Source organism: Physella acuta, unplaced genomic scaffold (assembly GCF_028476545.2).
Source record: "Physella acuta isolate Inbredline_101_S28 unplaced genomic scaffold, ASM2847654v3 ptg001411l, whole genome shotgun sequence".
Taxonomy (NCBI): domain Eukaryota; kingdom Metazoa; phylum Mollusca; class Gastropoda; family Physidae; genus Physella; species Physella acuta.
The window spans coordinates 23,547-39,919 of NW_026732926.1; the positions used below are offsets into that span (position 1 = coordinate 23,547).

General features: G+C 34.1%; 1 protein-coding gene across 1 annotated transcript; it reads right to left on the reverse strand.

The window, feature by feature from the left end:
* Window positions 1–662: 662 nt before the first annotated feature.
* Window positions 663–16,124, reverse strand: LOC131927506 (MAP kinase-activated protein kinase 2). Its single transcript, XM_059283189.1, has 10 exons — window positions 15,870–16,124; window positions 11,631–11,773; window positions 11,478–11,542; window positions 10,398–10,477; window positions 8,381–8,507; window positions 5,458–5,533; window positions 5,098–5,222; window positions 2,851–2,936; window positions 2,084–2,164; window positions 663–1,398 (listed from the first exon to the last, which is right to left on the reverse strand). Exons 1-10 carry the CDS (start codon window positions 16,020–16,022, stop codon window positions 1,261–1,263), a joined length of 1,074 nt encoding a protein of 357 aa, XP_059139172.1. The 5' UTR covers window positions 16,023–16,124; the 3' UTR covers window positions 663–1,260.
* Window positions 16,125–16,373: the final 249 nt, after the last annotated feature.

Genomic DNA, 16,373 nt, shown 5'->3' on the forward strand with positions numbered 1-16,373 from the left:
TCAACTAAAAAGTCAGTGTAGTCATTTTTGCTTTTCTATACTGTATATTGAAGATGTCTACAAATATTCCCCCTGCCATGATATTGTCATCCACTTTAGAACCCTTCATAACAAACTTGAACCTAATTCAACAATTAGAATCAGCCAAAATGTGTTCACTCAAGTCGGCCTAAACCTCAAAGTATAAAGAGACTTAAATGATTAAGCACTTGATTCATCTTCATTAGTTTCCACAAGTATTAAAAATTTGTTTTATATGGAAAGAAAGGTGTTAAAAATATTATTCTCTGTACACATAGAGTGCATTACAATATTGATAAACATAACATTAATAAGTTGCATGCCCAGCACAGGTTGATAACCTCTAATTCTGATAACTTGATCCCTCGCTTACCAATGAGGGAAAATTTGTTTCATAAGTGTGAGACCACAGTGCACAGGTAAAAAAAAAAAGGCTTCTTACATGTTAAGCCGAGGTTTTTTTTCAACTCAAGCACTGCCGTTTTTATTTATACATTTCCTATGAAGGTTTAGAATTTTTGCTCGTTTTAAAATTTATGTACTTTTATGTTAACTTCTTCATGCTGGATGTCTACATTAACTCTATCCCCCCCCCCCCCCCCCCCCCCCACAAAAGTATATTTTTTGGGACACCCCCCCCCCTTTTATGTGTACAACTTATATTGATAACATTGCAATTTTTTTAGCAACCATGTTTCCAACAAGCTGGTGAGTTAGTGTGTATGTGTGTGAGTGTGTGTGTATGTGTGGGTAATGTGAGGGCGCTGAGAAAATGTGGACTTGATGAAATAACATAAACAGTAAAGTTTAAAAATGGAAGCATGAAATAGAGGTCTAGTCAATCAATTCTATCCACAGTAAAAGACCAAGGTTTTCTAGCACATTTTGATACATTTTTTAGACAATCAAACTTGACAAACACCAACAGAAAAAAATTTCAGCTTCAAATTCTGAGAAACACATTAAGAAAACCACTGAATAATGGTCAAGTCACATTTCTGTTGCAAATAAAAAATATCCTAATAAACTTTGCTTAAAGAAAATCAGTCGAATATTATAAAATGAATGGCAGCACACATATCACAATATAAAAGTTAGTTTGCACCACCATTTTCCCATCCAATGCTTCTAGCCAAAATCAAGTATAAATTTGATATTCCAGGTCTCTAATGAGTCAACTTAGTAATGAAAGCCATGAGATGAACTGCTCTGATGAGGATGATACAACATTGGCTGGTCCTACATCCCGGCTGCCCCACCTGGCAACTGTTTCATCCTTTTCTTTAGCAATGGGTTATTAGACTGGGTCAAGTTCTTGATGTTAATAACTCTATCATAGTCTACCCTCATAGTGGCTAAGGCATTTGTCATTTCTTCCTGCACAACAAAAACAACAAAAAAATAAAACTTTACATCAATTTCAAACTAGAATCAACTCAGGTTTTCTAAAATTGAATCTCATGTCTAAAACTTAAATACAAAAGTTCTTGTATTGTCACAAATAACCAATGGTTAATCTTAAACACACCAAGGTGAATGGCTAAAATTAACAACAAATTTAACTCAATGGCTAATCCTAAAACCACCATACTGAAAGGCTAATCCTAAAACCATCACACTGAAAGGCTAATCCTAAAACCACCACACTGAATGGCTAATCCTAAAACCACCACACTGAATGGCTAATCCTAAAACCATCACACTGAAAGGCTAATCCTAAAACCACCACACTGAATGGCTAATCCTAAAACCATCACACTGAAAGGCTAATCCTAAAACCACCACACTGAATGGCTAATCCTAAAACCATCACACTGAAAGGCTAATCCTAAAACCACCACACTGAATGGCTAATCCTAAAACCATCACACTGAAAGGCTAATCCTAAAACCACCACACTGAATGGCTAATCCTAAAACCATCACACTGAAAGGCTAATCCTAAAACCACCACACTGAATGGCTAATCCTAAAACCATCACACTGAATGGCTAATCCTAAGACTCTAATATTGTTTCAAGCACACATCTGGCCACTATTTGAAATGTCCAAAGAGAACCTACCTGTACATCCATCCAGGATTCAACATCTTCTCTCAACACCTGGGCTGACATGAGAGGTGTTGGTGGTACTTGAGTGTTGTCCTGAGGAGAAAAATTGCTCCATTAGAATTGCCTGTTGCATTGATCTTAACAGTAATACCTCAGGGAGTGGGGAGGGGGGGGGGGGGGAGGGGGGAGAGGAGGAGAAGAAAGGAGACAGCAACCCATCTAGGGGAGACTATGTTAGCTAGGTACCACAATCCATCTGGGAAAGAAAACGAATACATATATGTGAAATTTTGTTCACCTAACTGATACAGTACTCAGGTTATCAGTGTTTAAGACTCCAAAAGTAGAAAAGGTATTACTAACAGTAAACACAAAATTGTTTAAACCTTATTAGAAATCTGCATATTGGATATAATACTTATATATGCAATTTTCTCAACCTTACTTAAAAGCAGACATGCATAGCCTTGGCTGCCAAAAGTAGAAACAACCATACATAAAAAGAGGAATTAGATCACAGTTTCTGTACAGCCAATCAAGGCTAGTCTTGAAAGTGAAACTTCAGGTTATAATAATAGAAATCTAGCTTTAAAAAAATAATAATTTCAAGTTATCTACATTTGCAACTGTTATATCATTAATTTTTAAGACAGAGAGAAAGGGCAAGAGAAGATTGCAAAACAATGTTTTTTCTACTTAGGAAGATGTAAAACTCAAGATTTGTTAAAATCTAAATTTAGGATTTTTGCAAAGAGAAATAAAACATGTCAAACACTTACAGATATCCATTTATTTTGCATAACTTGTAAAATGTTTAATCTTTTATCAGGATCTGTTCTCAGTAATCCTTTAATGAGGTCTTTTGCTACAAAAATCAAATATTTATTTTAAAAAAAGATTATAGAGCACTAAAATTATAAATAGCAAGCTCATAAAGGGGATATGCACATATAAAAATCACCAAAATCCAGATTTTTCATCATAATGGGTTTCTTGCACATAAGGATAAATTGTCCAATTTTGTATTGAGAAAATAGCTTCAGTGAGAAATTTTTTTAATGTGTTTAAAATTCAGTTTTTTAATGACCCCATTAATTAATAAAACAAATATAAAAAAAAACCTTTATAGCAAGAAGCTTTTAAATGCACTGAAATTAAGAAAATAAAAGTAATTTACTTTCTTAAAACATAAAAGCTTTGGTTGCTAATGAGATATTTTTACATATTTTAGCGACGAAAGCTTTTATTAAAGTAAATAAATTTATTATATTTTTTCAGTACATTTAAAAGCTGGGTTCCATAAAGGATTTATTTTCTACATTTTACTGATTCCTAATTTATGAAGTTGACGCGACTATAAATATTTGCTTTAAAACATCATCAGTAGTTCGCTATATCTAAAAGAAGATTATCTGCTGCTTGAAAAGTAGCCGTTGTGACCATATTACCTCCCTTTACTATCAAATCATTTTAAAACTTAATTATCTGCCCCTTCACTAGATCGATCAGCTATGTAAACAATCTCGTGAACCACAGCTCACCAGATGGTTAGGGTGATCGAGTCTAGCTAGTAATTTCTCCTTATGTTATTGAATATAGTAATCTATTAAGTGATTTAATTTTGTTATCTCCCCTTAGTGTTAAATCGTTTAATTAATTTTAATAACTTATTAAACATCTAATTATATTAAAAAATAGATAGACTTGTATTGTCATCAAAATGGAATGTATCTGGAAAGTTTGAATGAAATCGCTGCATTAGAAGTGAGTCAAAATTGAGTTATAAGATTTGCCATAAACAAACTAGCGGACGTTGCACACTAAATAAAAGCTTGTAAAAATAATTTGTTGTTCCCATTCTTACTTGCTCTCTACAAAAAGTTAAATATCTGTCATCAAACTGTATTTGGCATCAATGGAAAACAGGATTTCTGATGTATTTGATAATCGTATTTTCTGTCATCTCAAAAACACATAATCCTAACAATTGGCTTTACAACTAACACAGAAATGGTAGTTTTGTGACCAACTTTTCATTACTTTTTCTATTTTTCTCACATTGCTGTGTTTTAGCACTAAAAAGTCTACTACTTTTGTTTATTAATAATACAATACCCACCATATTTTCAGTATTTGTTGTTCATGTAAAAATAAAACATGTCACAGGGGTATTGTGATGGCTTTCATAGAAAAAACTTAATTGTAAATAATGACATTTTTTAAAACTTCTTCATACTTAAGAGAGTGTCTTCTTCTTCTTCTTCGTTCTAAATATTTAGTGTTGGAAGGGATCTAGCCTTATCTGCCAGAAGTTTCAAACTGGAGACTTTTTTCCAATTTAACAACCATTTGCTTTTGCCGACTCAACCACGCCTCCAACACAATTAAGTATACGTGTCAACTGGTTATGCGCCATTGAGGCCATTGACTCCGATTTCAGCCTGCTTTACTTTTTGGATTAGCTTCCATAGCTTTTGTCCAGCCAAGAACAAACTAAAAGGCAGCAGTTGTTTGATTTTGGAGTTGTCTCTCCTAGGGTTAGCTGTCTCTCCTAGAGTGGCTGTCCCCAGCTAACGAGCCTCATCTGCCAGAGAGTTCGAACTCTAGACTTTTAGGTTTAGCAACCATGAGCTTTGCTGTCTCGACCATGCTGAGAGTGTAATTTTTCCGAACTTGTAGAATTCTAACCAGTAGCTCTATCAAAAAGTTGTCGTGACTGAAGTTTTAATATACAATGTTAATTTGATTGCTATAAGTGCATAAAATAAAACGCCATAGCGTTTTTGAAAGTACCAAAAAAGTCAAATAGTTGAGGTTTTTTGTCAACTGAAATTGTTTTCAGACCCATTTTTGCTATTAATACTTATTTTCATGTGCAGAACATGGTAAAAGTATTCAAAAGGCTTTAGATCCTAAACTGTAAAAAATAGAAAAAATTTGAGCATATCCCCTTAAACTAACTAAACACTAACCATTAACCTAAGACAAACTTAACTACACTAGACAAACTAGCGAGCATTACTAACCTTCAGGACTAACTCGACTCCACTCAGGGTCAGGAAATTCATACTGACCGTTTCGTATTCTCTTTTTCATGCCTGGTGAAATGGCAGCACCATGATTGCTATAAAAAGGCGGGTAACCACAAAGCCTAAGAAACAAAACAAAGTAGTTGGTTGCTATAACCTAGTTCAATTCAGTGTATGGACCTATCAAGTTCACCTTACCATAAGATTTAAATATTTTAAAAATTATGTAAACTTTTGCAACAATTTTTAATCATCCTGATGTTAAGGTATCCATTTTCCTGCTTTGATGTGTTATATGGGGTAAATCATATCTATTTTTGTTATAGAAACATATACTTGATCCACATTAGTACTTACAAAATATACATGATGACACCCAATGACCACATATCACAGGATTTATCATACTTTTCAGGTCCTAAAACTTCAGGGGCTGAAAAGACAAAAAGGAAAATGTGTTTGTACATGTATGTATATGTGCGTGTTTGTTACATGTGTGTGTGTGTGTTTGTTGCGTGTGTGTTTGTTGCGTGTGTGTTGTGTGTGTGTTTGTTGTGTGTGTGTGTAATTGTAATTGTGTATTTATATATGTATACATGTAAAAAAGATACTCTACAAATAAAATTTTTAAAACTTCCCAGTTATAAAAGTTGCAGCTGGTAACTCTTATTTAGAAGTTACAATAGTTTTTAAGCCTCTTTTTATTTTTAGCCTTTAGATTATACTAAATATTGGTGAATTAGGTCATTAATTAAAAAACATTTTAAAAAATACTAGCAACACTTCTTCAAGCAAAATAATCATACAGAAATGTCCAGAAAAATAATGTTGAAAAATTTAAATTTCTGATTGAAGTATTTTTGGGGGTTTAACCTGACCTAATCATTTGTTGATTCAAAATTTGCATAACTTTGTTATGTTGATTAACAAAATTACTTTTGATACATTTTTAAAATTCTGTTGTTAATAAAACTTCTATAAATTTTGACAAGTCAGTGTATTTCTTGTCATTTTTCTACATCATCTTTGTTAACAGTAAAACACACAATTTAATACTCTAATGGGGAGCTTTAACTATTCAAAGCTTTGACATTTATATTGCTATGTGAGAGATGACTTCCTATTATATTGGTTACAGTGAACTATACCAGGGAAATTAAAGGTCTGTGTGCTAAGAATTAAATCCTTCGCATACTATACTCAGTATATTGTTATTCTCACATGAGTTGTCAGGTCTCCACGAAATACTTACACTTACATATTTTAAAATAATCCTTTCAGCTTAACATTTCCTCACTGTATTATTGTTTAACTAGTAGTTACACTTACTGGTCCTGAATGCTCATTATTAATGCTGTGTCAAAGAGCGCAAGTAAAGGGATGAAAAACACAATAAATTTAAAACACAGGATAAGTTGTAAATTAGGGGCGCGTGTTGGTGTAGTGTATTTCATTGGGGAGGGGTTGTCTGGCTTTATGTGACAATGTGTGACGATGGAAGGAGGGGGTAAAAAATTGGCAAAAACAAGCGTGACATAATTTATGGAAACCTTAACCTGGCAGTTTTCTCTATTTCTCTAGGGGCAATATAACTTGATCTCTAGGAGCAATATAACTTGATCTCTAGGAGCAATATAACTTGATCTCTAGGAGCAATATAACTTGATCTCTAGGAGCAATATAACTTGATCTCTAGGAGCAATATAACTTGATCTCTAGGAGCAATATAACTTGATCTCTAGGAGCAATATAACTTGATCTCTAGGAGCAATATAACTTGATCTCTAGGAGCAATATAACTTGATCTCTAGGAGCAATATAACTTGATCTCTAGGAGCAATATAACTTGATCTCTAGGGGCAATATAACTTGATCTCTAGGGGCAATATAACTTGATCTCTAGGAGCAATATAACTTGAGTACTGTTTCTGGTTTCAGTTAAGTAGATGATAATTCATATAAAAGTATAAGATTTTATACTTGGATTGTTCTTCAATTGTGAAGTGATCCCCGGTGTCCAGAAAAGGTACTTAACTCTATTTCCAATTGCTATAATACTGATAACATTCGTACTGTTTCAGTTAGATTTGAGTTATTTCTGTTGACCAAGAGTTCATTACAGTATTACCATTATCTTAAAAAATATTACTTCTACCGGACCGATTTGTCTCAAACTTTTCATGTAAGTTAAGACTCAATGACAATGCACAGCGACATGAAGTATGACTTCATTAGATGTTTAATTTTTTAAAGATTAACCAGCTTCCTTTATAAAGTACTAGCCACTCATTATTGCACACATTGTTTATGTTCATATGGTGTGTGATTTTTTTCCTACTCGATTCTATGCTTTTTAAAGTGCCTTCCCTCTAGCTAGTATACAAGAATATACAATAAAGTTTAGGGGGGATCACTCTTGCTTTTTACAATTGATTTCTTTAATGTGGGGATATTTAAAAATAATTTTAAAATGAAAAAAATTGTTGCTTGGTTACACAGTAAATAAATTTGTTTTCAATGCCCAGAAAGTAAAGAATTAACTTAAAATTGAGATGACTGATATGCAAAAAAGTTACATCATTCACAAACATTTTTTACTTTCTCGTATATACGAAGTATAGAGAAAGTCTTGTAATCGTGCGGAAAAACATAATTTTGCAATCTTGTCCGTATGTCTGTGTGTCTGTCTGTCCGTGTGTAAACACGATAACTTGAGTACTGTTACAGCTAGGTTGATGAAATTTCATATATAAGTCTTTTATCAAAATCGTAGATCCGTATCAACTTTTGAGCGATTTCCGATAACCGGAAGTGGTACTTTTCCTACTTTGAATTTTTCAAAAGCCTATAACTTGAGTACTATTTCAGATAGATAAATGAAATTTCACATGTAAGTAAAAGATCTAATTCTCTACCTTCTGTTAAATTTTGAGTAATTTCCGTTGACTGGAAGTAGTAATTTACGCTACTTCCGATTTCTCAAAAAACTAATGTAAATTTTAAAAGTACTAATAATATTGCGCACTATTATGCGCTTTTTTATTTGGCGTTCACTTGGTGTGCAATTAATTTGTCTACGAGATTTTATTCTATTTTAAAACTTTAAGTATTTAAAATGGATTAAAAATCATGTATATAGCCCGAGTTCCCATCCCCTGTTATTTTATATAAGAATATTCGAGAAAGTTTAGGGGAGATCACTCCCGGTTTATTATTTTAATGCAGGAGCAAAATGTCTTTTCTATGAGCTACATTGCAAAATGAATGGAAGATGACATACCAACATAGTAGGGTGTATAGCATGGGGTCTGTAAAGATTTGAGCTGTCCACTTTCCTTGGCAAAGCCAAAATCTGTTAATTTCAGAACTCCATTCTCAGATTTATCAGAATACAGCAAATTTTCTGGCTGATGAGCAGGCAAAAATTATAAAGATATAGTACATTTGTTGGCAGTGAAGTTGTTGCTGTGTTGTTACATTGTAAAATATAGTAAATTTTTTTGGCAGTGAAGTTGTTGCTGTGTTGTTACATTGTAAAATACAGTACACGAGCCGGCCCGCGGTGTATGATACGCAGCTATTTAGTTGTTTTATTTTCTACTTTTCAGTAATTCATAATTTGTGAATTCGACAGTAACAATGCTGCCACTGAAAATATTTGCGAGAAAACACTAACCCCCCCTTTCCCCCAACCCCTACCCTACACCCCCCCCCCCCGTGAAAGCAGCCTCCTCTTAGTTACCTCCTGTAAGTTTAAAATCGTTTCAAACTAAATTATCTGCCCCTAATAGCAGTCACTAAACCCGGCTCTATGTTTGTAAACATTTAGAGTGAACCACATCTCACCAAATCATGTGGTGGTGGGGTGGGGGTTGTAGTGATAGTGATAGAGAGGAAGAGAGGGGACTGCAAAGGTGCGCTTGCAGCTTGTTTTCTAACGGCTCCCAGAAGAGAATTATATATATAGATTTTTTTGGCAGTGAAGTTGTTGCTGTGTTGTTACATTGTTATAAGAATATAAGTTTTGTTGGCAGTTGATAATTGTGTAGTTATATTGATATAAAAATATAGTAGACAAGTATATCCATCCATCTGTGTGGAGTCTAAAGAACAGTGACTTGCACACCACAATACTGCTCAGGGTAGCCTAAAAATTAATTTGCTAAAGGTATGTGATGTTATTTTAACCTTTCTAGGGGAATACTAACAATCAATACTGTGTTTGATAATGAACCAAAGTTAGTTGACCATTTATTTATGCCATTTTAAGCAAAATCTTAAAAATGCTTATTCATGATTTTAGTATGTAGAAAACCCCTAAATACAAGCAAAAATAAGAAATATTTTGGACTTCTTCACAACCAGTGTTTCTCTAATAAGCCATGCAGTCAGTTTCTGATCCCGCCGCAGATTATCAGAACCATGAGCGAGTCAAATTCACTAGAAAATTGTGGCCAGTAGCTTGAATTTAGCAACATTTTTAGTGCCTATTTTGTTTAACAAACAGTCTTTGTGTTTTGGGACATAAACACAAAACACGGGTATCATTTACCAGGCTCGACCAAGCCAATACTCAAAGTTTGTTACCTTGGTTGTCATACCACAGGTCTAGTTAATGACTTTACCCTTACCTGAGCAGGACGGATACTGATCTGATGTCTGGGTGACCCCACTGCTTGATTTAATGGTTTACCCCAAAACTGACTGGACATGCAAGGGATTGTAACTTGAAGCTGACCCTACAAGATTTTTCCATCGTCACCGCCCCCACCTCCGCTTGATATTATTACCATTTACCCTTCAGATGCAAATTTTTAGCTACTTAAAGTGGATGTGTTTTTGCTCTGCTTGGTTGAAGGATTTACATATTAGAAATCTGATTCTTGGGATTATTACATGCACGTACTGTCAACGACATTTATGGTCTCGTGATCAAATAGAAAATGGAATTTTGTACAACTGCTCAAATGGATCTGACCTTTAATGTCTGCTGATCAGTTTGCCACAAGTTAAATGTTAGGTTTCCAGGAGATGAAATGCGGTTTTGGTCATTGTTTGATTCTACGTTTTAAAAATATTGTGCTTTTTTATTTTGGCGTTTATATATGTGTATTAGAGGCATAAGGTCTCACCTAAATTTGTAGAATTAGCATATTGAGGAAAACCAGCTTTTACTGATTTTTTTCACATAAATTATTTACATGAAGGTAAAATAAGCAAATTATATCAAGGTGGTGTAAAATTATAAAGCTTAATCAGATGTAATAATTAAGCCAACACAAACAGGTTTCACTTACTTTTAAATCTCTGTGGGCTATGTCCATGGAATGTAAATGAAATATTGCATTAGCAATATCTTTCATGATGGAAGCTGCTTCTGATGAAAAAAAAAATGTATTTCTAAAACTAATATACAAATAGTAATAGATATCCTTTTGGGGTCATCTATAAATGACGTCACGCTTTTTTTGACGATTTTTACCTCACCCCTTCCCTCCGTCACACATCGTCACAAAAAGCTAGACCCCCCCTAAAATGATGTCACACCTCAGCCTACAACCCCCCTCAAAATTGCTGTTGAATTTTCCAAAATCTTGTCAAAACTCTGTCAACATAGAGTATTTTAATTAATTCATATTACAATTTATTAAAACCTTTTTCTAAAACGTGAAATAACAGCTAAAACTCGTTTTCTAATATTGCTTGTTTATAATGCAAAAAAAGTGACGTCACACCATCTGAACTCTCCCCCTCATCACACACCATCACAAAATTACGGACCCCCCTCCCCCTACGAGTGTGACGTCATTTATGGACGACCCCTTTCCTGTTGCAAAAAAAAAAAAAAATTAGAAACACAACATAGCTTTTCTTATATGTAAACTACAACCTAGTTAAACAAGTTAATAAAAAGTCTAGTGACAATTTAAGCGCAATTTCCTTAATTAATTTTTTGTGACCGAACGAAAGGATATTTTTGAAAACTTTCTTCGGCAATATTGTTCTAAATTATGGCAGGAATCGATTGGTAAATATTTCAAGTCGCTAAGTGGTCTGGTTGCCGAGATATGGGCCAAAAACTGCATTTTTTCGAGGTTTGTTTTGGCTTTTCCGGGAAATCAAGGAAGGAATTCCGGGAATTTTTTTGGCCCACAATCATCCTCGGAACTTGCTTAACATATTTGCTTTTGGAACTAGTCCTCGATATTGCTTCGTTGAGGAGGAGATACGACTTAAAGCTGCGGACACACATCCATCCATCCATCCATCCAGAAATAACGAATTAATAATCACGATTGTCAGTATGGAAATTGCGCTAAAAAAAATATTAGAATCAAGTTATACGACCATTTGAGAAAGATAGGGAAAATGCTGACCTCTTTCTGTAAATGCTGTGTCTGCTCTTGCTTGAATGCGAGTAAATAATTCACCTCCTTCCATACTGTCAAAAAATGTATTTTAAAAAAAAATATTTTCATTTGCTCATTACCAATATATAAAGGTAAAATTTAAGAAAAACTTATTTTTACCATTCCATAACAACTAGAAGACATTTTTGTCCACCATACTGGTTCTCATACACATCATGAATTTTAACTATGTGGTTACTTCCATAACAGGCCCTAACGTGGAGGTCAACTTCACGTCTGGCTTTAGGTACATCTTTTAAAACCTGAAAAAATGGAGAGAGTACATTCGATTTTTATTTTCAAGTATCTCCCAAAAAGATGAACACTACACATAAATAATGTTGATAGGTATCTAAGCGTACATTTGTATTTGTGTCTATGCTACTAATCTGCTGCTTCAACTCCAAATGTAACACTTAATTGATGGCTTGCTGAGGATGAAAGAGACACATCTGTTGACATTCTGCAAATCCTATCATGCTACTCATGTTAAAAAAAATACCCAAAGAGAGACAAAAAAAATTACACACGAAATTTGGACAGTTTTCATCGTTTTACACCTCAGTACTTCATCATATACCGAGTATAGGGGACTTATTTAAATCGGGCAAAAATAATAAATGCAGATTTATCAAAATTTCAGTGTTCTATGCGTAATAGAGTCGGAAAAACTTGGTTTTGCAATTCTGTCTGTAAGTCTGTGTGTGTCTGTGAACATGATAAATTGACTACCATTACAGCTAGGTTGATGAAATTTCAAATTTGTAGTTCTGTATCAACTTTTCAGCGATTTCCTGTAACCAGAAGGGAACTTATTCTTTTGGTGTTTCAAAAGCTTATAACGACTGCTATTACAGATAGATGAACGAAATTACAAAAATAAGTAAAATATCTAATTCTCTGACTATTGTCAAATTTTGAGTAAATTCCATTGACTGGAAGTAGTAATTTACATTATTTCCGATTTCTCAAAAATGCAAGTGAATTTATAAAGTACTAATAATATTCCGCATTATTATACACAGATTATTTGGCGTTCACGTGGTGCGCAATATTTTTTTCTACGAGATTCTATTCTATTTAAAAAGTTTAAGTAATTAAGAATGGATTAAAAATCATGTTGATATCCCGAATAGCCATCCCCTGTAGTGTTATATAACAATACGAGCTCACCCATGGTGTATCATACGCTGCCATTTAGTTGTTTTATTTTCTACTTTTCAGTACTTCATAGTTAGTGAATGCGACACTACCCTCCCTTCCATTTCCCCTTCCCTGCCACAGTGAAAGCAGCAGTCCGTGACGTTAGTCCCGTCCGTCCCCCCCCCCACTGTGGACATCCACAAAAATTTAGTAGCCCTCTCAATACATGCTGCAAAATAACTAATTCATTTACATGCAATGTGTACATAACTAATAATGTAATATAGGGATTTGATATTTTTTCGGTAACATCTATTACTATGCCTAAATAATAATTGGGAGTTAAACTTTTCCAAGGTGTCCATTAGTCTACGGCTGGTGAACTTAACGTGTGAATGTGCTAAGACTATCTTACCCTAACCCTACGGCTGGTGAACTTTACGTGTGAGTGTGCTAAGACTATCTTACCCTAACCCTAACCCGAGGGTTTGCGATGCCTGGAAGAAACACTGATCACTATCCATATCCTAATCCTTCTCCATGTGCCCTCCTAACCCTATCACTTAACCTATCTCTCTATACCAGGGGTCGGCAACCTTTTGAATTGAAAGAGCCAAAAGTTACAATTTACACAAGTTCCCAGTTTTTAAAGAGCCACTATCATTTTTATTTCAATATTTTGGCTTTTGATTGGGATTAGATATATACATTTGAATTTTGATTTGAAATAAATAGCTTTAAATATGAAAGAATATTTGTACTTAAAAAAACATACTAATATTTCGCACAAAACATATTAAAGTATTTTAGCCAGCTCTGCTCTGATTACATTAGTAATCAAATAATTTAACTATACCACTATCCCAATCCACTTTAGAAGCCAATGACTTTTTTCTTTACGGACACCACTGGTGCAGGATGTGTCTCTCATAGCCAGGCAGACGTCAGAACGACCAACACCGGGCTTGTGTATCAGTCCCTTCTGTCTTTGGTTCTCATCAGGCTTATTTTCCACCCCACTGAACGCAGGATAAACCTGTACCCCTCAGTTCAAAATAAATACATACTGGCCGAAAGAGAAATGCTTATTGTATAAAATAACATTCCCCATTTAACAAAATTCCAAAAAGTCGGCACTTATTAAGCAATGGCAAGAATGGAACCGTCGCCACGGGGCTGGTCACAGCACGGACGTGGGGCTGGGCCTGGTGCCCAAGCGGCTGTCAGCTGTCCATTTACTTTCTACCTCACCTACTCTCATTGTTCTCTGATGAGTGTTTTTATCATGCTTAAAGTTGTTTTTCTTTGAAATATTTTTATGAGTTTTAAACATATAAAATAATTATTAATATTTATGCATGGAACTGGAGAGCCGCATCTTGACATCAAGGGAGCCGCAGGTTGCCGGCCCTTGTTCTAGCAATGTCTGAAACAGTTACCCCAAGGGTCGGCAACCTTTTGAGATGGAAGAGCTAAAAGCTACAATTTACCAAATTTCCAAAGAGCCACTAACATTTTTTTCAATATTATAATTTTGATAAGGCAAAAAAAAAAAAAAAAATATATATATATATATATATATATATATATATATATATATATATATATATATATATATATATATATACATATACATATATAATTTAAAATAAATAGATTTAAATATGAAATAATATTTATTCATATAAAAACATACACATGTCTTTCGCAGAAAAAATATTAACGTATTTTATCAAGCTCTGCTAGAATAATAAAATCAGTAATCAGATTAAATAACTTTAATTATTGAATACTATTTACAATAGTTAGGCCTTGCATGCCTTTTGAAAGTTTGTGTAAATAAACCTGGCTCATAACATATTTTCAGCTTCAAGCACCCCTCTAGATTTTTATTACTTATTTGGCTTCTATACTTTGTGTTATATTCATGCAAGAAAACGCTTGCTCGCATGAACGTTGACCCGAGGATCGTCAGCCCTCCTAATGCCAACTTCTTCTCCTCACTTTAGCATCTTGGAAGACTATTCCATCTGTCACATAATAGCGCCTCCACTCGCAGCATTTCTTTTAGAGCAGTCCACTTGTGCAGCGAAACGTGTATGTTTTATTGGACCTCCCAATCTTCTAACTCGCTCTTAAAATATGTGAACTTACCACTCCACAAATGATTGGTTTTCAAATCTAGCAATTTAATTTGAAGCAAACCAGCATCAATTCCAAATAGCTCAAAGTTAATCTCATTTGTTTTTGTGTAGAGAGGATCTACTTGAACGCCATAGTACTTGCACTTCTTTTGAATTGCTCAAATCTCAGTGAACTCATCCTTCATTTTGTTTATAGTAATGATAAAGTAATTAATGTTACTAGTAGCATTGGTTTTATCACATTTTTTTCAATTTTTTTCAAAATAAAGTAATTTACCGCTCTCCTTGTCTTCAACAAAATGAAGTAATTTTTTTTTAGTACGCAACTTATAGGCTTTTGAAAAATTCAAAGTAGAAAAAGTACCACTTCCGGTTATCGGAAATCACACAAACGTTGATCAGGATCTACGATTTTGATAAAATACTTATATATGAAATTTCATCAACCTAGCTGTAACGGTACTCAAGTTATCGTGTTTACACACAGACAGACACACAGACATACGGACAGAATTGCAAAGTCCAGTTTTTACGACTCGATAACGCATAAAACGCCAAAAGGTTTATATATTTGTATTTATAATTTTTGCCTGATTAAAATAAGTCCTCTATACTCCGGATGTGATGAAGGACTGAGGAGTAAAACAGTGAAAACTGTCAAAATTTCATGTTATTTTTGTGCACGATTACAATACTTTCTCTATACTTCGTATATATGAGAAAGTAAAAATGGCTTTTTCTGCCCTTTTAAGCTCCAAAAACGCGCCGTGTGACATCGGCCGCCAACCAAAACGCTAAGAAAGCATACGTTTGATTGGTTGGCGGCTGACACTATGAAATTCTCTAGGGACGGCTTGAAATGTATACCGGCGGGGCTTAGGGCCTACTAAATTTATAAAGATTAATAAAGAGTTAGGCCTAATGGCATATTTTTAGTACAGACTGATCTAGAACCATAGTTCTAACTACTAAACTAGATCTAGTTTTTAAATATTACATGAAAGTGGAATATGGGCCTAGAGTCTAGATAAATCTAGATCTAGTTTTACTAGTCTAATTTCTCATGTTTTACCTTCAGTGCATATTTTTGTTGTGTTTGCCTGGAATAACATTCGTGTACTTTGCCGTTAATTCCCAAACCGAGAACAGAACCTGTTAGACGGTAATCATCTGAAATAGGACTTTTCTTAGGTTGAAGAGGTCTTGGATATCCCTGTCCCATCATTGTTTTCAGTTTTATCTACAATCTAGAATAAATATTATACTTAAAGTACCGTATTCATCAACTTCCCTACTATTTTCTGTCACAAGAAATATTAACCGGATATTTCTAAACAGGAAGTGAGGCAATTGGTCTAAAAATAGTATTTTTCTTATCCCAATTTTAAATTAAAGCATTTAATTAGGCCTATTGGATTTTATTATGGGATTATATCATTATAGGCCCAAACTGTTCTTTAGCTTTAGTACTAGATCTATGTATGTTTGTTTTGTTTTTTGTTTAGTTCTTTTTGTGTTTGCTTGCTTGTTGTTTTGTGGAAAATCGTGTCACTCAGTTTTGACTAACTATAATGCT